This window comes from Oncorhynchus mykiss, chromosome 7 (genome assembly GCF_013265735.2).
Source record: "Oncorhynchus mykiss isolate Arlee chromosome 7, USDA_OmykA_1.1, whole genome shotgun sequence".
Taxonomy (NCBI): domain Eukaryota; kingdom Metazoa; phylum Chordata; class Actinopteri; order Salmoniformes; family Salmonidae; genus Oncorhynchus; species Oncorhynchus mykiss.
In genome coordinates, this window is record NC_048571.1 from 44,178,251 (window position 1) to 44,200,670 (window position 22,420).

Here is a 22,420-nt window from a genome sequence, read left to right on the forward strand (position 1 = left end):
TTAAATCATGTTTCTAGTCTATTGCATAGTTACAATGTGCAACCATTGATGTCCCAGGACCAGGATTGGTAAACACTGTTGAAGTGTATAATTGTAATACATACATGCAGACACAGCATCATTCAAAGACTGGAATTTGATACTCCTGGTATATGACTGAAAAAGAATCTCACAGACATACCTGAACTGCACCTTTATTTGCCAATCTAGAGTACATGATCAGTGAATAGATTACATTTACAGGCTACAATGTGGGGATCTCATGCATGGTTAAAACTACATGTATATACGCCTTTCATCGTTGGCACAAAGTTATATTACATTCTACTCAATCCATAGGCTTCATTAATGTCATTCAGACTGTTCTGAAGTTGATACAACTGTCTATGATAACTGAGGTTCATAGCTAGGTTCTGAACTAACATGTATACCAAACGTTTTAGAGTCCATACACAGATCGGCTACATAGCTAGCTACACATCCACAGGCATACAGGTATTTTTATTCTCCACTGCACAATAAGCAAGAAAATAGTTAGCTAGCTACTTTAGTTCAGATGCATTGAATGGCAAACATCAGCAAGGCAAGCTTACAAAATTAAACATTCAATTTGAGGTAAATGTTTTAGCCAGCTACATTCTTTACATCCACTGTTTCACAAGACGACAGCGTGGTTTGCTGGTTGTTTCATGAGTCCCTAAAACATTAAACAAACAGAATTACAATTTCAAACTCATGTTACAACACCCATAAAGCTGGCTAATGTTAGCTAGTCAGCTAGTTTGATAAATAGCGATTTTCGTAAATTGACTTTATGACCAAAAAATATACATAATCGTTTGTCTCTAATATTAACTAACATATTCCTCTCAACTGTATTTTTCTTTTACGTGATTCGTTATGGCGTTATAATTCCTTCAAGCTGGATACGTTGCTGAAGAAAGTATCCAGCTTGGGTCGCATAGCCTCTAATTCGCCATGGGAACCACTCGATATGATTGGTCATCGCCTAGCGGTCGCCGCTGGTGGATAAAGTTGGGAAACGTTTAACTTTTTCACAGCCTCCCACGCCAAATTCGCGCTGTCCAACGAGTCCCGGGCCGATACGCTTCTCTGAGACAGCGTTTTCCATCAACAAAAAAACGAATTATAGAATTTATTGTGGAAGAATAGTTTCAAATCCCTCCAATTGAATAAATAATAAAAAAGACTTGTAGAATCTATGCCAAGACACATTGAGGCTGTTCTGGCGGCTCGTGGTGGCCCTAGCGGTCAGCATGTAAGACACTATGTTGGTGTTTCCTTTATATTGACAGTTACCTGTAGGTGGTGACGAAATAACAGCACTAGAGGCTGGCTGCATCAACAAAAACACTTCTCTGATATAGACTTGAATATCTTAACAACAAAAAATACCTTAATGTTGATTTTAAAACATAATTCCTTATCCAATTTTGTGATAAAAGGCAAACCCCTACCTCCATAGCTTCGGTCTATGCAATCATGTCTGATTTGTAATTTATTTTTAATTTAACTAGGCAAGTCAGTTAAGAACAAATTCTTATTTACAATGACGGCCTAGGAACAGTTCAAGGAAAGGCGCAAGGTTTTCTTTTTAAGATTATTCAATCTTATTCCCGTCTTATTCCCGTCTGTCAATTTATAAATTTTATGAGTCAAGTCAAATTGTTTCTAAGGTATGCACAACACATACACTAATGTTCGCTATTTGTCCCTCTGAAGCCCCAGAAATCATCACAATCATCACCACCACAAATCCCTAAAGACATCAACATGCATTCATAAAAAAAGAACAAGGTGAAATCTAATTTCATTTATCGACCCTAACAATGGAAATTAAGTAAATTGATGGTAATACTATTTAAGCAAATTACATCGTATTATCTCGGTACCAATCTTAAAAGTTGCAGTGTGTTCTATGCTTCCCGTTCTTGTATCTTTTACTTTCGGGTTTGTACACCAGATTCAAACAGCTGAAAATACAATATATTTTAAATAACCAAACCCTTTAAACCGCTGTGAAATGATTATCTACACTATAAATTGCTTGTTTTATCACATAAACTATTAGAATTTTAGCAACCAGGAAATGGCGGAGCGAGTTCTGCATATTGCACCTTTAATAAAATCTGTACCTCATCAAAAAGAAAATCAAGCACTTAACACATTATATAACTGTATGATAGAAAATTACGATACATTAATGATTCAATAGGCACAATGATAATTCTACGTTAAAACTGCTGAGGGTTAATTCGTCATCATTATTAAAGATTTCATTCATGTAAAAAGATGAAATCATAATACTACACAGGTTTTATAGTGCTGTTAGGTTGTCAGAACACAGGGTAGGACGGGCTGTGTGGTTTGCTGTTGGCAGGCAGGCGCTGGAAACGGTAGCGGGCCAAACGAGACACGTCAAGCAGCTGGTCAGAACGCTGACTGCCAGACACTCTGGACACTGAGAAATCCTGAGGAAAAAAAACAGAAAACCAATCAACCAGATCCACACATACCAGTATGCCAAACAAACACATGTTAAGACACAGACATCTTTGCAATGGCCACCAAGACCTGTGATATGTTTTCTTTCATCTTGCAATGGCTCACCAGAAACTTCTTAGACTGTGGCTGTGCAGAGAGGACGCCACAGCTTGCCGCCTTCGTGTCCACAGAGCTCCTCAGATCCAGGCTGCTGAGCTGGGGCCCAGTGCTGGGGACTGTGTTAGACCAGCCTGACAGACAGTGCTGTAGGGAACATCAAATCAAAGGCTTGTGATACAACTACAACTAAAACCTTAAAGTTTTTGGGCGAACTATGGGCCGGATAAGCAATGAGAATGAGCAAGATGATAACAGAACAGTATAATTCAAATGATTGAGGAGTGTGTTTCAATGTCAAAACCACATTGTGTGGAGAGATGTAGTCTTCTCTTATTAACATGCCACACTCACCGATGGTAGACCCAGGCTGTCGGAGGGGTCGAAGCTACACCTCCGATGGGCTTTGTACTTGTATGCTGGCAACAGTGTGGAGCGCGGGATGCTGACCCTGGGACAGAAACAAAAGCATATTCTTTATGACGAGGACAAGTGTTATAACGGGATGGTAATAAAACACCATCCTGGTTTGTAATGGACTTCACTTCAGTAGAATTTGAGGATGAGTGAGATGAAAAGTGGCACCAGGCGGATGAGTGGTCTCACCTGATAAAGGCTGGCTCAGCCGCAGTGTGGGGGATTTTGTATTTGGGCTTCTTACACACAGGGCACGACTCCTGAGAATCCAACGGGGTTGGGAACAGTCGGCTGTTGATCCTGTAACAGAACGTACCTAGACAACAACAAGGAGAAACCGAATCAGACAGTACAGTATAGTATTCAGGGTCTCTTCTTCAGTAAGCAATAGTGACATTATGTAGGTCTAATCCAAAAGCTTGCTATGGTTTCTCATACACTGGTGAGTGTCCATGGTGTGCTGTTGGTCTTCCTTCTCTATTGACAATGGTGGGGGTGAAAGGTCCTCTTCAGATAATCTGTGAGGAGGGTAAATCAACAGTCATTCATTAAATAAGAATTATTATCTATTTCAGTAATAGCCCTCTTACAGTCTGAACTTTTGGTTAAAAATACTCTATACCCAAATCCGATTCACAGCTCAAGAAAAAATATATTACATTAAGTGAATGCACTTGCCCTGCTTGTTGGCTGTGGACACACTCATCTCTGTTGACCTGTCGGAAAGTGCGCAGATCACTGAAAAACTGCTCCGAGTGCTCTGTCAAGGAGTTTTCTGCATCCACAATCCCTACGGGAGGAGAAAACAGTATCAATTTCATATAGAGTAACATTTTGGCTGCTACCACAATAAACTGGTTGGGTTAGCTTAATTTCTGTATAGAACTCATTTCTTGGCATACCTGCTATCCAGTCATAGCCCAGTAAAGGCTGCAGACGCTGTCTGTCGGAGGCTGATGTTTGCTCCAGTCCAGAGGATTGGAATGTGAATTTACCCACCTCCCTCTATGGACACAAGCAGAGGGCAACATTTTTAATGAGACTATTAAAGGTGAAATGTGTTGCTCAATAAAAACACAGCAGTGAGTGCAATGGTAGATCAAGCAGTTGTAACAAATATTTTTTATAACTAACCCAAGATGGGCCACAGCCTGTCGTTTCCAATGGGAGGAAATTAATCATAATGGGCTGAACAAGGAGGTGGGCAGAGCCAAGCACGAGCTAGTTTGATCCTATTGGCGCGTTCTAGCATATATATTGCATTCTTCTGTTAGGGAATGCCTACTCTGTGAAATATGCAATAACTACATTTTCACTTGCATTCCTTCTAAACGAAGCAATTTTTAAAAACTTTTAAAACTGTTTGTAACATTTTAATTTTGTCGGCATCCATCTTCTCCCACAGCCGGCCACTAGGCTTCCTCTCATCACCATATTTGGTGGTGAGTGGAAATGCCAACAGGATGCTATAATTCTGGTAAACATCTGGCTCATTGTTCTATCTGTGGTTGAACTGCCTCGCTTTGATAATACAGTGCCATCTAGTTGGAGATGATATACCCGTGTATAGTAACCTTTCTTTATATATTATCTATGGTAGTAATAGGGTAATTACTACAGTAACAACTTTTTTTTAACAGAACTGTCCTTACACCACTTGTGTAATAACAACATTTCCCTTCTCCCTTTTTACTTTGCTCACCTGTTCATTCTCCTGATTATAGTAAATAGGACTGGTATAGGGCCTCCTAATATCCAGTGATCTGACAAGAGTTGCAGGACGGCCTTTGCCTTGGTCTTGAAGAAATCCTGTGTAAACAGTAGAGTGTTCTGTAGCTTGGCCTGGTTTAAGCTTGGTTCCCGTGACAAGGTATGGTGTAGAGGTCTGACAGAGGGTGACATTCACAGATTCCACTGCCTCACCTGAGGAAAAATGGGTTCAGCATTATTTCTATGGAAATCTTATTGTGTGACTGATATGCCAATATTAGTCTGTCAGCAGCCTTTGCATTTCATTGGCATATCTAGCTTGTTAAGGTTACCTACCTTCAGTTCTCAGTGGTGCTGTTGTCTGTGTTTCCGTGTCGTCTCTCTCCTTGAACTGTACAGTAGGTTTGCTGAGAGCAGACCTAGCAGTGCCTAAGTCACCATCTATCAGGGTCACCATGTTCTCTGTATGGGGACTTTTTTCTTTATTCTGACCTGGCTTTTTCGTTGTGTTGTTTTGTACTGTCCGTTTTGAATCATTCTCCAAGCTTCCTTTGCTGCCGGTGATAGTCAACAAACTTTTGGTTTGGTGCCTCAATTGCATCAACAAGTATTTGTTGCGCTCTCGCAATGCACTCAACCGTTCGGGCGAGGCCATTCGCTACTGAACAGAGGGCTGGCTAACGTTAGATATCTAGCTACTTAGCTAATGTAGCTAGCTAGACCAAAAGCAATCTTACGTTAAGAGCAAAGAGCCAGTCTTGGCCAATTCAGAAGACACATATTTTTTGAAAATTCGCTGGCTATTTCATACAAGTTTTAAAATATATCATATATGTTCAATAATTTATAAACAAACATAATCCAAGTTTGATCAGTCTTCTATGTTTTCAGTTTGACTTTAACTCCATAACAACGTATCAGCATACAAACCATTTGATTGGCTAATGTGATGTTAGTCACCTCACCCATAATGCAACACGCAACCGTTTTAAAGAAACAAACACACAGTACTGAAGAAAACAACTGTTTTACGTCCCAATTATCTCTACCTACTCCCAAAGTGTCAATTTGAGCACTTCCCATCACTGATTTGATAGGAAATACTGGTACAATAAATATTGTGGAAACTCCCTCCATGCTACTGTGGAAAGTAGTGAACGAGTGTACACTTCAGGAGAAAGGAGACACTATTGTGATGCAAACTGGTTCTGTGGTTTGAAGATTAGGTCTAATTCTGCATTCATGACCAGGGGCCTGTTGCACAAAAGTAGAATTAAGACATCCGGGATAAATGACTCAGCTGAGCTCAATGAAGCCAAAACATGTGCGTCCAGGCTTAATTGGTTGCACAAAGACCAAGCCAGGATGAGCAGACACGGATTCATTAAGCCAGGTGAAACCAATCCTGGATAGGTGCGCGCTCACGGCTCACTCAAATAGACCCCGCCACAGATCACAGATTAACTGATTTACCATGGCAACTAGAGCCGCGTACTTTTCCCCGTCGGAAGCACAAATCCTCATGGAGGCATACGAGGAGGTAAAAGATATAATTAAGAAGAAAGGCAACACCGCCACAGTGATAAAGCAAAGAGAAAAAGCGTGGCAAAGTATTGCAGACCGCCTGAATGCGTAAGTAGTGCACAATTACACACTCACCGCTCCGCTGAAACATCACAATTACAATTCAAATATTTAATTCACATCTCCAAAAATGCAGTTGTACTGTAATTATGAAACGGTTAATTTTTTTTTATTGAAATGCACTGCAGATATGAGTGAAATTGTGTAAAGTAACTCCATCACACTGTATAAAGCTATGATAAAATTTGATATTTTTACTGAAAACAAGACAAAAATACCAAGTAATTTTTTGCAGTGTGACTCCATTAAGTGTGTGTGTGTGTGTGTGTGTGTGTGTGTGTGTGTGTGTGTAGATTAAACATGAACGGGCCAAAACGGACATGGCAGCAGGTCAAAATCAAATACAAGAACATTCTGCAGAATGGTATGGTCCCTGACTAATATTTAACAAAGCACAAGCATATATTGTACCCAGAAGGTGCCTGCTCACACATTGTCTGTACTGTTTTAGCAGTGAAAAAGAATACCCACAGACAAGGCACGGGTGGTGGGTCACCAAAGGCTGACCTTACCCCAGCAGAGGACATGGCCTTGGAGCTAAATAAAGGCAGGCCCGTCTTAGAGGGGATCCCTGGGGGGAAAGAGACTTCATTCAAGGTATGTCCTTCCATCTCTACATGGGATACAACCACATTCATATTGAATCAATTTGGACTGTCTGACTTTGGTTTACCTATTGCCTTGCAGTGTCTGGCAGCACTGTGTTCCTGTTAGAGCCACCAGCACAAGCACCAGACGATGCTGATCCAGTGAGTACTCCATCAAAGGCATACTGTAGGCCTGGCATGTCTTGTCTACTAGCTTCAATATGAATCCGATTAAATGTGATAGGGTGAAGGCCCCAGTGCAGCAGCAACAGCACATGATGGAGACGATGATGAGGAGGAGACCATCTCTCTGGATTCCAGAAGGCATGAGGTATCATGTTAAGACTGTGAAAGTACTATTTACTCTACAATGGTGAGGAGTCCTCATCAAAATCAAAAAATCTAATTTCTTTTACAGGACCCAGATGCTATACAGTGGGAAAACCAGCCTGGCAACATAGTGCGTATTAATAAAAGGACACCACATCCTGCCAAATTCCAGCTGCGCTAATTGTATTGTGTTCACAGAGCTCACAAGCTATCAGAAAGTTGTATGGCAACCACCTCCGGTGCCAAATAGAACTGGCAGACATAGACATTCAGTACAAGAAGAAAAAGATGGAAAATCTTGCACTGGAGTTCGAAATAAAAAAAGAGGACAATTAGGAAACTGGACCTTGAAATAAAAAAACTTGAGAGGGAGGTGAGATATGCCTTCAATGTACACTGTATGCTAACTGTAACACAAATGTATTAATCATTATTTTTCTTTCCTCCCCCAGCTCCAAGAAGATGACACAGCTCAAAATAAAAATTAGGTATATTCTCGTAAAGTCAAGTGAGCCATGACATATGAGCTCTTATTGTGAGCACACAGGACGGTGGCATCTTTCTAAGGTTTTTTTTATTTTCCCAGCAATCAGTACAACCACGTCATCGTTATAAGGCATCGCCCTCTTTTGCCCACCCCCCCCAGCACCAGGTGTGGCCACTAGCCTATATGAAGGCCCAAAATTGTGTGTTCCTTTCTGCTCTGACAATGGCATGCCCATTCGTGCGAGATGTGGTGGATGAAGAAGCACTTGTGCTGAGGAGAGCCTTCAGGTGAGAAAGGGTCTTCAGGGACCGGTTGGACCCACTGGCCTTCCCTGATGACCATCTATATGAAAGATACAGGTTTTCTGCAGATGGCATCAGGTATCTATGCAGACTACTGGGTCCCAGGATTAAGCACCGCACTGCACGGAGCCATGCACTGAGTGTGGAGCAAATGGTTTGTGTGGCCTTGCGCTTTTTTGCTAGTGGAGCCTTCCTGTACTCAGTGGGGGATGCAGAACAGCTGAACAAGGCCACAATTTGCCGCACAATAAGGAGTGTGTGTCTGGCTATCAAAGCATTAGCAGATGTCTTCATCTCCTTCCCTGGCCACAGAAGACTCTGTGACATCAAAGAGGAGTTCTATAGGATTGCAGGTAAGAGGATCTACAAATTACAGGACAACTGTTAACACATAGTAGGATACTCATTACTTTGTGTGACAGGTTTCCCCAATGTCATTGGTGCAGTGGACTGCACACACATAAGGATAAAAGCCCCCTCAGGTGCCCATGAGGCTGATTTTGTGAATAGGAAATCCTTTCACAGCATTAATGTTCAGGTGAACATAACTTTTTGATATTGTCCATTGACGAACACTCTGCATTGCCAGTGATGTGCATTGATTGGTGTAATATTCCTCATCTTATGATTTCAGATGGTCTGCAATGCTGACTGTGTGATCAGCAATGTTGTGGCAAAATGGCCTGGCTCAGTCCATGACTCCAGAATCTTTCGGGCCTCTGAAATCTATCAGTGCCTATCACAAGGTAAGCCACACAACCCCTATTTATAACCATCATGGCTGTGTCAAGAATATCACTGTGTTTATGAGGTAGTAATGATGAGATTTTGTGTTGACAGGTGAATTCTCTGTGTTGCTGGGAGACAGGGGGTATGGCTGCCAGCCTTTTCTCCTGACACCTTTCACAGACCCCCAGGAAGCACAGCAGGCCTACAACCATGCCCATGCCAGGACCAGGGCCAGAGTTGAAATGACCTTTGGCCTCCTGAAGGCACGCTTTCACTGCCTTCACAAATTAAGGGTCAGCCCTGTTAGGGCATGTGATATTACTGTGGCTTGTGCTGTCCTCCACAATGTGGCCTGCCTGAGGAAGGAGAGGGCCCCCAGAGTGCCACCAGCCATGGACTGGGACAATCCGGCAATCTTCCCTGATGACGACAGTGGTCGGCTGCTGAGGGACCAATATGTGTTGAATTATTTTAGTTAGTATGTGTGCTTTCAATTTTGGTTAAATATGTCCTGCGGTGGCAGAGGAATTTGGGTTTTTTTGGGTTCGTTTTTTGACGAATTTGGCCTCTTATGATGTTTGTGCGGTATACTGTGTGTAATACAAGGCTGCAGGGAGGCTACTGCATCCATTCATTTGTCTGTTCAGTTGATGTGTATGGATTTGTCCTGCATTTATTTTAGTGTGCAGACATGCAGGGTGTGTTATACACATTCAAAGGTCTGTATATGTATCATTTTGTATAATATGCTTAGATTCTGTGCTTTCCATCTTGTAGAGTCACTGTGACTTCAGTTTTGAAAGGAGCTGATGGTTTACCTGCTTTGTTTTGTCCTTATTCAATAAAGGAACATAATGTTACACATTGTGTTTTTATATTCATATGGAATGTGTATTTGTTTATATGACAGAGTACTAGGGCCACACTGAAGAAAAAGGATAAAGTCATAAATTTATGAGGCTGGTTCTTTCTGCAGAAAAGCTACATATTGTTTTTACAGTTTTGATACTTATGACAATGTGATACTTAATATTCTGGCACATCAGCATGTCTTTGTTTATGAAACCATACTGAAGTACAATTTCACGAAATGCCCCACATCTGTCATTTTAACAACTGTCCTCCTTTAAAACAACTGGTTACAATATTATGACTTGTGTTTTTTTCCCCTCTGTGGCCCTAATATTCTAGCATTTTATATATAGCCTTATAGTCTATGGGAAACTGTAAATTATCTAATGATAGCAACATCATCTAAAAATCATTTTTTATCCAAAATCATTGAAATTAATGATCACAAACGTTTAAATAACAGTGGGTCTAGTTATATGTGATAACAATGTATAGTGAGCAGTGAAATAACTATTGGTTTCCATTTGTGGTGACTGCTGACTGACATTAGGGATGAGATTAAATAGATCCTGGAATTTAGCCTGGTCTGGAGCAGGCTAGCTCCACAGAATAAATCTCCATGGTAATTTATACCATAACATATCCTCCTGCCCCCTATCCATCTTTAGTGCAACCGGATTACGGATCAATTGAGCCAGGATCACCAAGATATCCTGGCTTAATCCCTTATCCTAGTTTTGTGCAACAGGCCCCAGGTGGGAAGGTTGTATTAATCACTCACGACTGGGAACGCCCCCCAACTGGTAGCAAGTGGGAAACTCGTATATAAACTCGTATATATTTAAATCGTGTATATATTTTATTTTTCTATATGTATACTTTGACAATGTAAGTAATAATGAACTTGCCAAGTCAATAAAGTCAATTGAATTTAATTGAACTCGTATATCATCCCTGAGCTCCGATTTTTCCAACATGCTAGTAGTCTCTGACATCACCTACTAAGGAAATTACCTCTATAACAGCCTTTTCGACAGTCATGCAACAACAAAACATTTTATATAAAGCTATCTATTAATATGGTTTTTGAACGCTATAATTTGTTTACAAGCGTGATCGCTGTAATAGTTACTTAGTTTATGGTTGATGCAGTGTGTTGACCATTAGCCAATCTGCGTTTCTCGGTGAGTTCAAACACACGAATGCATCCAATTGGGATTTACGACTTCACTTCACTGGTAATTACCACCTCCCCACTTGAAAATTAACGCAGCATTAGGTCTGAGAATGTAATCAAATAATATAATACACATTTAGTTTTTTAAACCTATGTGATCTGTCAGGAAGTTAGGATTCCATATGTAATTAAAATGACAAGGAGTGACATAACACATGATGCCCCAGTCAATTATATTATCCCCCTACAGATTGTCTGTAACATGTTATATACAATCAGTGGGTCTAATCCTGAATGCTGATCGGTTAAAAACGGTATTCCAGCAGGTGTCTATGCCACAAATTACCACCGGGTAAATCTATGACGTTAAACTGCATATTTACTATGTTCCATCTGCCTGCTTGGTCCACTGTCTCATCAGCCTAGCCAGACAATATATAAATGTGATCTTCCTCTCTATCTCACATTTCTTTTAGACTAACATTTAGTTTCAACAGCGGAGATTTGTGTAAACGTTGCTGTCTGTTTCTCCGACATTTGCAACATTGTTTCAATATTCAAATTCGATCTCCTGCTGTACCATAGTAATGAACTTGTCAGGAGTCGGGACGAGACGCAGCGTTTCTCAGCCAGTCGAAATCATGAATCAGCTGGCATCATTTTTATGGATATATACAAATTGAAAAAGGTGAAACGAAACGAAGTGCTGCTAGTTTGCAGTATTTTCATATTCAGTTTGAAGTGATTGTGTTAGCTGTGGCGTTGGATAGCTCCTCTGAACAACATATTTTCTATGCCAGGCAAAATAGCGTCTCATTATCTCATTGTTATGGATGCGTCCAAATAAATGTCAATAGAAAACAGCTTCAACAAATGCAGCTACTGTTATTTTTCTGGATGCATTGTTTGACGTGAGCGCAAGTTAGCCGTAGTTGGCTAGCTAGCAAGCAAGAGATACAAAAGAGGTAAAAAAAAAAAAAACCTGCCTAACAACACCAATGCCAATATATCCTCCAAACACCGGCTTCGAGGGTAGTATCACTTAAATGTACAATGACTGTTTAATATAATTAACATTTTCATTCATAGTTTCTGAAAACTTTAGACAATGTCATTGTAATGTTTTTCATTGTGCCATCCTAAAAGGACAATCTGTGCTTGTAAAAGCTGAGAAATTTGTGAGTATTCATCCACTGCTTACTGACAGGAGGAGATTAGTTTATCTTCAATTAAACCTGTCCATCCGTGGTGACACTAATCATGGCACTGCCGGTGGCAGAGGATCACAGTCATAATGATATGAATGCTCTCGTTTTGAATGGTGCTGAGCTGTGTGGGCGAGCTGCTACTCTGTTTTCCAGTCACGGCTCGTTTGCATTGAGATGTGTACCAGCCAGTCTAGTGTGATTAGCTGACCACAGTACTGTGAGTTGCACCACATAATCATTAAATGGTGCCAGTTATGAAGTCATATACTCCAATGTGTCCCTGTAATCACTGTTGTGCTCCAGGCAATTACTGCTTGTTGCCCGGAACGCCTCATCGTCCATTAACCACTGGTCACGGACATCACAACAACAACAACAACAACAAAATAGGGAATTACACAAGATTTACAAACATATCATTCTTAGAATTTAGAATAAATGGCAACCTTCATTACTGTAAAAGCCCTGGTTCATTTGACAGTGGTAATCATAGGATACATGTAAAGCAATTCAGTCAATACTCAATGAGACCAGAGCTCTGGGAGCTTTTTTGGTGAACTAAAAGAGTAAAAGGTGAAACAAAGAATATCATTTTTACATCTGGAATGTTATCCATTTCATACCCTGTAGGGGGCAATATGTGACTTTAAATGACTCTTTCAGATATGAAGGAACTGTAAAAGTCAATAACAAAGGGAAATATATTTCACAAGAAGTGTTCTGGCAACAAAAAAACAGGACACTGTGTTCATGCTGAGGCTGAGCTAAGTGCTCCAACCATGTTACAGCTACATTCAAATCCCACCTGGAGTCACTGAATGTATTGATCTCATCATAGTTTTACACGGTTTAAAAATACTGTGGGTCCTTCTTTACCAGATGCGAACCATGGCTTTACCACACTTTTTAAAATTTCCTCTGATCTGAAATCCTCGGTGTGCTCCCCTGCTGCGGAGCTGTAGGCGTCATAGTGGGACTACGGAGACCAGTTGAAGTAGAGTACATGCAAAGAAAAACAAACCAAAGCCAAAGTAAATATACACTGTTTTGTACACTCAGTTTACATCAAGTCACCTAATGTGTCTGGATGGGTCTATTAAAAAAATGTGTCCAGGGGCTACCTCTACTGGCTGACATCTCTTATATTCCTTATTTGAAATTATGTTTGATAAGCAGTAAACACACAGAACAACATAGTCCCAGCAGGAGATAGCGATGGACAGTGAAGGGTCAGGTTGGCTGATAGGATCAGGCTGAGAGGGGATACCTGTCACAGCAGGTGGCAGTGAGGTATTGAAGGGGGAGGTGGCTGTGCTGATAAAGAGACACAGAAGGTCGATTGTTCCCGCCAAGCTGCTTTTAGCAGGGCGATGCCATTAAGATAAGGAGGATTAGGTCTAGCACAGGGAGGGGGTTGTCCTAGCTGCCACGCTCTGATGGACAGGACAGCAGGAGAGATCACACTGGGTAAGAGACAGGGTCCAAGAGAAGGTATGCAGAGACGCATGGTCCAAGAGAGGTTTGCAGATACTCTACTATTCAGCAGCAGCACAGGATGCACACACACAGACGCATTAAACAATCAAAAAAACTAAAGGCTGTATGTCTTTAGGCTGTATGCCTTTACAGTGTCGCGGTATACAGTACAAGGCAAAACAGCATCCTTCCTAGGTTGCAGGAACACATGTTCTTTGAGTTCTCGTTATCCATGACACAATAAAAATGCTTCTAATCAACTGAGGGGATCTACTATAAATGATCAGCCTTTCCAGGATGGGAGGAATATTGTTTTGCCTTCCTACATAAACATCCAGGTACTAGCTTTGATCCATCACCCTATAGAGCCCTGAGTGTCAAAGAATGGTAAGAACACAATGAGAAAAACAGAACCATGGCAAGGTTGCACTCTTTAGCTGGTATTTAGGTGTGCCGGCGCTACCAAAAGTTTTCCAGGAATGGAGTGCTAATTTGTGCATATTCATTCTAGCTCCTTGGTATCTCAGAAAAGGAAGGTGATAGCATCTTAGGAGATGCTATCACCTTTCCATGCTAACAGCTTTCCTTTTCTGGAATAACAAGGATCTGCAAGCCCTCTTTAGCTACTTGTATTGTGGATCCTTCCAGCACAGCATTTACCTCTGAGATTTCACCCTGGTGATTTTGTGTATCTTTTATGTTGTGCACCTGTTATAGAGCGAGATGCGAAACACTTTACTTGACACCCATTGCCATAACACATTATGACACGGACATAACCATGTCATGACACGGTCACCCATTTATGACACGGTCCTAGCCATGTCATAATATGTCATCACAGCTGACGTAACTTATCATAACATAACTTATCATAACCATGTCATAATATGGTCATAACACTGTCAGGACACATACATTTAGACCTGTTGTGACATATATTGCATTATTTTATGGCTGGATATGACACCTACATAAGAGTTGACAAAACCCAAAAACCTACCACACAAGACAAAACATTATATTACACCATAGCATACTTGTCTACAGTATGTTAATGTTATATAACATTTTCTGAAATTGACCATATAAAAGTATCATTGTATTGCATACATAATGTAGGTAAGACATGCACCTACCTCAATGCTCTGTTGCTGATCACTGGGATGAATGCAGGAGCAGATTTCAGGAGCAGGACAAGACACTCTTTTTTTGACAGATGACTGACATAATGGCATGGACATGATAGGCCAATCTGGCTTCTATGATTATGATGGTCATAATGCTTCATAACAGTGCTTCATGACAGTGCTTCATGACAGTGTCATAACGTTTTTTTAAATATGACAAAAAAAAACATGACTGTAAATAATGAATTACAACAATAACTTAAGAAATACACTTTCAAACGAAAGGAAACGTCTTAACATGGGAAAAAATACATTTGAATGAATGTGGGTTTTGACACTCTTATGTGGGTGTCATAACCAGACATAAAATAATGCAATATATGTCACAACAGGTGTAAATATATGAACAATGTTCAGGCACTAAGCAAATTTCAGGTTTGCTGAGCGCAAACTTGAATGTTGTGAAAAGTCTGTGCAACTTCCAGCGAGTGTTTATTGTGAACACTGAGACTGCAGTCGATTTAAGTTACAGTTTTGACAGTGGTCAATTAGGCTACTGTGGCTATTTGATCATAATGTAGATCTACCAGAGTGGCCTACCATCAGAAACAATGGAGAAAATGCATCCATAACATTTTAACATGGAAATAGCTGTTCTATCATTCAATCTACAGTTTCAGCCAATGTGGTGTTCAATGTGGGCCTGCATTCCATAAGACTTTTAAAAAACAACATGCAGGGCTTGACATTAACCTGTTTATCAATTTGTCCTTCCGACAAGAAGGTGACTGAAATGGTTGTTGTGTTGTTTGATGCATGAAACCACTTTACAAGATAAAATGCATTATTATTCCCATACCATTATTACAGAGAATCAGACACATTATGCTAATCTCTCTCTGCTGGCTACTTAGCATATTCAAGTCTTCTCAAAATACAATACCGCCCCTTTCAGACAAACAAAAGCACTTTACTTGACTTGCTTTTCAAAGAAGGCTAGTAATGCAGACGTTTTGTGCTCTTGTAAGCAATCACTCCCCTATTGCTGACTACAAATGATCTATAACTGGGCTAATAACTCACTAACTAGCAAAGGATATGAACAAAATTTGCACACATGTCTACAAAACTTTAGAAAGGCAGGGCAGGATGGATACAGGTCTGTAACAGTTTGGGTCTAGAGTGTCTCCCGCTTTGAAGAGGGGGATGACCGTGGCAGCTTTCCAATCTTTAGGGATCTCAGACGATACGAAAGAGAGGTTGAACAGGCTAGTAATAGGGGTTACAACAATTTTGGTGTTACAACAATTTTAGGTGTGTTCTAAAACAAGTTTTAGAAAGAGAGGGTCCAGATTGTCTAGCCCAGCTGATTTGTAGGGGTCCAGATATTGCAGCTCTTTCAGAACATCCGCTATCTGGATTTAGGTGAAGCGCGGGGGGCTTGGGCAGGTTGCTGCGGGGGGTGCAGAGCTGTTGGCCAGGGTAGGGGTAGCCAGGCGGAAAGCACGACCAGGCCGTAGGAAAGTGCTTATTGAAATTCTTGATTAACGTAGATTTATCGGTGGTGACAGTGTTTCCTAGCCTCAGCGCAGTGAGCAACCCAGAGATGGCGCTAGTGGGGCACCTATCTAGGATATATAAACAGGTGTCTGATTAGGATGTCGTGTTTCGCTAGCACAGACTGCAATATGTTCCGGGAATCATCCGATGACATTGAGGAGTTCACCACATCAGTCACCGGCTTCATTAATAAATGCATTGACAACACTTTCCCTACAGTGACCGTACGTAGATATCCCAACCAGAAGCCATGGATTACAGGCAACATCTGCACTGAGCTAACGCTAGAGCTGCGGTTTTTAATGAGTGGGACAGTAATTCGGAGGTTCATAATAAATCCCGCTATGCCCTCCGACGAACCTGTTAGGGATAGGGGCAGCATTTTCACTTTGGATGAATTGCGTGCCCATGGTGAACTGCATCCTACTCTCTCCTAGATGCTAAAATATGCATATTATTATCACTATTGGATAGAAAACACTCTGAAGTTTCTAAAACTGTTTGAATTATGTATGTGAGTATAACAGAACTCATAGGGCAGGCAATCTTCCAAACAGGAAGTGGAAATTCTGATGCTGGTCGAATTTGAAGTCATCGCCTTTTCACACCCTAATAAGATATGGATCTGTTCACACTTCCTACGCCTTCCACTAGATGTCAGCAGTCAGTAGAACTTGGAATGAAGCCTCTAGTGCACATATGTCAGAGTCAAGGCCCGCGGGCCACATCCGGCCCGCAAGAAGGTTTTTTACGGCCCCTGGGATGATCTTGATTTATTATTAGAACCGGCCCGCAGCAAGCCGGCAGCCCGCAGATCTTTTACACGCACCAATACTACATTTCCCACAATGCAAAGGTGACGCACCGAGCAGTAGGCTGCTTCATTTCAATATTTATTGGCACAGCAGTCGTCAGCATCACAGTAAAATTAACTTTCAGATACCCATCAAAAATGGCAAAACGGAAGGTGGATACTGAGAACCGGGGGTTTCAAACAAGGTGGGAGTCGGAGTATATGTTCACGAAGGTAGCTGGAAAACCTGTGTGTCTTCTGTGTGGAGAAAGTGTGGCGGTACTGAAAGAGTATAATCTGAGACGACATTATGAAACGAAACACGCGGACAAAAACAAGAATATGGACATGGAACAAAGGCTACAAAAGGCCAGTTTTATTTTGGCAGAAGAGATCGCTAAATCAGCCCGGCCATTTACGGAGGGGGATTTCATCAAAAACTGCATGATTAAAGTTTGTGACGAAGTTTGCCCAGAAAAAAGGCAACTCTTTTTAAATGTGAGTCTGAGCAGAAACACCATTGCCGAGAGAGTAGACCAGTTGTCCATCAATCTAAAAGAGCAGCTTGTGAAAAAGGGAAAAGATTTTATTGCATATTCCTTGGCTGTGGATGAGAGCACCGACATTTCTGACATTGCCCAGTTGTCAATTTTCATCCGCGGAGTGGACTCCAACCTAAGCGTGACAGAGGAGTTTTTGGCTTTACGTCCTATGCATGGCACAACTACGGGGCATGATTTGTATGAAGAGGTGTCAAGATGTGTAAATGAGATGGAGCTGCCTTGGGAAAAACTCGTGGGTTTGACAACCGACGGAGCACCTGCGATGTGTGGACACAGGAGCGGACTGGTGGCGAAGATACGGGAAAAGATGCAAGAGGAAAACGCGACAGGTGAGCTGACAGCTTATCATTGTATCATACACCAGGAAGCGTTGTGCGGTAAAGCCTTGAAAATGGAGCATGTAATGAGCATCATCACGCGCACAGTTAACTTTATCAGAGCCAAAGGTTTGAATCACCGCCAGTTCAAGGCATTTCTGACGGAGTTAGAAACGGAGCATGGTGATTTGCCTTATCACACAGAGGTGCGATGGCTAAGCCAGGGAAAGGTGCTTCAAAGATGTTTCGAGCTTCGTGAGGAGATTTGTCTGTTCTTGGACAGCAAAGGGAAAGACACAACACAACTCCGAGACGAAATGTTTCTGTGTGAAATGGCTTTTCTGTGTGACATTACGAGTCATCTGAATGCAATAAACTTGCAGCTGCAGGGTCGGGATCGTGTCATCTCTGATATGTACAGTACAGTGAAGGCATTTAAAACCAAACTGACTCTGTGGGAGACGCAGATGCGGAAAGAAAATTTGAGCCACTTTCCCAGCTGCCAGACCATGAAAGAGAAGCTCTCTACCAGTGCGTTCCCGAGCACACAGTTGGCTGATAAAATAGGTATGCTTGCCGCTGACTTTCGACGCCGATTTGCTGACTTTGAAGCACAAAAAAGCAGGTTGGAACTGCTCGGTAACCCATTTGCTGTTGACGTGGAAAGCTCACCACCAAACCTCCAAATGGAGTTGATTGACCTCCAATGCAATGATGCACTGAGGGCAAAATATGCGGCAGTGGGTGCTGCGGAGTTCGCCCGTTTCCTCCCCGGCACAATGCCCCAGCTGCGCATCCAGGCTGCTCAAACGTTGTCTATGTTTGGCAGCACATACCTGTGTGAACAACTGTTTTCTTTGATGAACCTGAACAAAACATCACACAGAAGTCGACTTACTGCTGAACACCTCCACTCAATTCTGAGGATTTCTTCAGCTCAGAGCCTTACCCCGAACATTGATGAACTTGTGGAAAAGATGGGACACCACCAAGTATCACCCTCAACCTCAAACAAGTGAACATTACTGTGCAATCACATATTTAGAGTTTTTACTCAGTTCAAGTTTAAAAGTTAAAATTTAATATTTGTTTTCACTGCATGTTACTTCTCCTTAAACAAAGTGTTGTTTTTGATTAATAGATTTTTGCACTTTATTTTTTTGTATTTCAATCCAATTATATTTTAAAAATATTTCAGTTGAGTGGATGATAGAAAATTGCTATTATTGTTTTTTCTTTGAAGTAAATTTAGCCCACTTTTGCTAAAATAGAAAATATAGTCTACTGATGGTGCCTTGAATACCGGTTTCTTTCATTTAATGTTCATGTTATGGGGATATTTATATAAAGGAAATTTGTCTTTTGTGTCTGTTGAAAATTAAAGATTACTGACAGAGCCATAAGAAAATATTGCTTTATTTATCTGATCATATTGTAATATATTTGTTAGGTTTTCAGTAGGTTCAATTAGGTTCACTAGACTATATGCGTCATTTAAAAATTTTTCAATGAACATTCGAACAGTCCGGCCCTCGTCTTGTAGCTGATTTTTTTATTTGGCCCTCCGTCCATTTGACTTTGACACCCCTGCTCTAGTGTGATGTTTGACCGAATGGGAGGGGAATGAGTTACTGGCCTGGCAGAATGCCATTTCCTGGTTGCGCAATTTTTTGTTGATATCGCCTGCGATCCATGACTCTGTAGACAAAAACGAATGCTCCGGTTGAAACTTTATTGGGTATATATGAAAATAACATACTGAAGATTAATTCTCTACTTAGTTTGACCAGTTTATTCGACCTGGAATATATCTTTTTTAAGTTTTTGTCCGAGTTCGCCTGGACCAGCGCCAGCTTTTGGGCATGTGAGCTAAACGTGCTAGCGAATGCAGCTAATTGGACACTAGTAATGGACATTATGGAACAAAACAAGGATTTATTGTGGAACTAGGACTCCTTGCACTGCATTCTGATGAAAGATCACCAAAGGTAAGGGAATATTTATGATGTAATTTCATATTTCTGTTGACTCCAACATGGCGGAGAAATATATTTACTTCTGAGCGCCGTCTCAGATTATTGCATGGTATGCTTTTTTCGTAACGTTTAAAAAAAACCTGACACAGCGGTTGCATTAACAACCAGTGTATCTTTAATTATATGTAAAACATGTATCTTTCATCAAAGTTTATGATGAGTATTTCTGTTATCTGACTCTCTGTAATTACTCCGGATATTTTGGAGGCATTTTTGAACATGGCGTCAATGTAAACCGATATTTGTGGATATAAATATGCATATTATCGAACAAAACATAAATGTATTGTGTAACATGATGCCAAATGAGTGTCATCTGATTAAGATTATCAAAGGTTAGTGATTCATTTTATCTCTAATTCTGCGTTTTCTGACTCTATCTTTGGCTGGGAAAAATGGCTGTGTTTTTTTGGATTTGGTGGATTTGATCTAACATAAATATATGTTGTGTTTTCGCTGTAAAACATTTTAAAAATCGGACACGATGGGTAGATTAACAAGATGTTTATCTTTCATTTGCTGTATTGGACTTGTGAAAGTGAAATATAAAAAATAAAAAAGTAAATATGTTCTGCGCAACCTTTTCAGCAGAATGTGGGGGGGTTCCATCAGCGGAACATGTGTCCTAGACAGGTTTTAAACAGGCAAAGAGTGAATACAGGACTAAGATCGATTCCTACTACACTTGCTCTGACGCTTGTCGGTTGTGGTAGGGTTTACATACTATAATGGATTACAAAGGGAAACCCAGCCGTGAGCTGCCTAGTGACGTGAGCCTACCAGACAAGCTAAATTCCTTTTATGCTCGCTTCGAGGCGAGCAATACTGAACCATGCATGAGCGCACCAGCTATACCGGACGACTGTGTGATCACGCTCTCCGAAGCCGATGTGAGTAAGACCTTTAAACAGGTTGACATTCAGACGGATTACCAGGACGTGTACTCAGAGCATGCACTGACCAGCTGGCAAGTGTATTGTGCCCAAGAAGGTAACCATGAAATGCTTTTGGCTCACATCAACACGACAGCCTTGACCCACTCCAATTTGCATACCGCCCCAACAGATCCACAGATGACGCAATCTCTATTGCACTCCACACTGTCCTTTCCCACCTGGTCAAAAGGAACACCTACGTGAGAATGCTGTTTATTGACTATAGCTCAGCGTTCAACACCATAGTGCCCACAAAGCTCATCACTCAGCTAATGATCCTGGGATTAAACACCTCCCTCTGCAACTGGATCCTGGACCGCCTGACAGGCCGTCCCCAGGTGTTGAGGGTAGGCAACAACACATCCGCCACGCTGACCCTCAACACGGGGTCCCCTCAGGGGTGAGTGCTTAGTCCCCTCCTATATTCCCTGTTCACCCACGACTTCGTGGCCGTGCACAACTCCAACGCCATGACGATGAGACAGCCTATAGGGGTGAGGTCAGAGACCTGGCAGTGTGGTGCCAGTACAACAGCCTCTCCCTCAACGTCAGCAAGATGAAGAATTTGATCGTGGACAACAAGAGACAGAGGGTCAAGCACGCCCCCATTCACATCGACAGGGCTGTAGTGGAGTGGGTCGAGAGCTTCAAGTTCCTGTGTCCACATCATAAGGATCTATCATGGTCCAAACACACCAATACAGTCACGAAGAGGGCCCGACAATGTCTCTTCCTCCTCAGGAGGCTGTAAAGATTTGGCATGGGCCCTCAAATTTTCAAAAAGTTATACAGCTGCATCATTGACAGCATTTTGACTGGCTGCATGGTATGGAAAATGCTTGGCATCCAACCGCAAGTTGTTCCAAAGGATAGGGCGTACGGCCCAATACATCACTGGGGCCGGACTCCCTGCCATCCAGGACCTCTATACCAGGCAGTGTCAGAGGAAGGCCCCGTGTTGAGGGTCAGCGTGGCGGATGTGTTGTTGCCTACTCTCAACACCTGGGGAAGGCCTTCAGGAGGTCCAGGATCCAGTTGCAGAGGTGTTTAATCCCAGGATCATTAGCTGAGTGATGAGCTTTGTGGGAACTATGTATGGTGTTGTCAAAGACTCCAGCTACCCAAGTCATAGACTGTTACCTCTGCTACAGCACCAAGTCTGGAACCAAAAGGATCCTGAACAGCTCTTACCCCCAAGCCATTAGACTGCTGAACAGTTAATCAAATGGCTACCCTGACTACATGGATTGACCCCCTGTTTTATTTTCACTAGCTCTATGCACACTCCAACACACACACACACACACACACACACACACACACACACACACACACACACACACACACACACACACACACTCTTCACATATACTGCTGCCACTGTTCATTATCTGTCCTGATTGACTAGTCACTTTTATCCCTACCTACATGTACATACAGTGGGGCAAAAAAGTATTTAGTCAGCCACCAATTGTGCAAGTTCTCCCACTTAAAAAGAAGAGAGAGGCCTGTAATTTTCATCATAGGTACACGTCAACTATGACA

The 22,420-nt window shown here is 41.6% G+C and overlaps 1 protein-coding gene across 2 annotated transcripts; it reads right to left on the reverse strand.

Annotated features, from left to right (window-relative positions):
- Positions 1-180: 180 nt before the first annotated feature.
- Positions 181-5,954, reverse strand: LOC110527840 (migration and invasion inhibitory protein). Of its 2 annotated transcripts, none has more exons than XM_036983312.1 (9): positions 5,086-5,954; positions 4,742-4,848; positions 3,942-4,044; positions 3,718-3,829; positions 3,478-3,557; positions 3,229-3,355; positions 2,977-3,073; positions 2,632-2,769; positions 181-2,492 (listed from the first exon to the last, which is right to left on the reverse strand). In XM_036983312.1, exons 1-9 carry the CDS (start codon positions 5,402-5,404, stop codon positions 2,358-2,360), a joined length of 1,218 nt encoding a protein of 405 aa, XP_036839207.1. In that variant the 5' UTR covers positions 5,405-5,954; the 3' UTR covers positions 181-2,357. The 2 variants fall into 2 exon arrangements, with proteins under 2 accessions (XP_036839207.1, XP_021465061.1); XM_021609386.2 differs by having other exon boundaries at positions 4,742-4,962; positions 5,086-5,944.
- Between the last annotated feature and the right edge of the window lie 16,466 nt (positions 5,955-22,420).

Bases quoted from the DNA above. Each gene is read 5' to 3' on its own strand.
- LOC110527840 (XM_021609386.2), bottom strand. From the start codon at position 5,404: ATGGCCTCGCCCGAACGGTTGAGTGCATTGCGAGAGCGCAACAAATAC. The intron at 3,074-3,228 runs GTGAGACCACTC...TTTCTGTCCCAG, and splicing joins GCTGAGCCAGCCTTTATCAG to GGTCAGCATCCCGCGCTCCA. The intron at 2,770-2,976 runs GTGAGTGTGGCA...TGTTCCCTACAG, and splicing joins ACAGCCTGGGTCTACCATCG to CACTGTCTGTCAGGCTGGTC.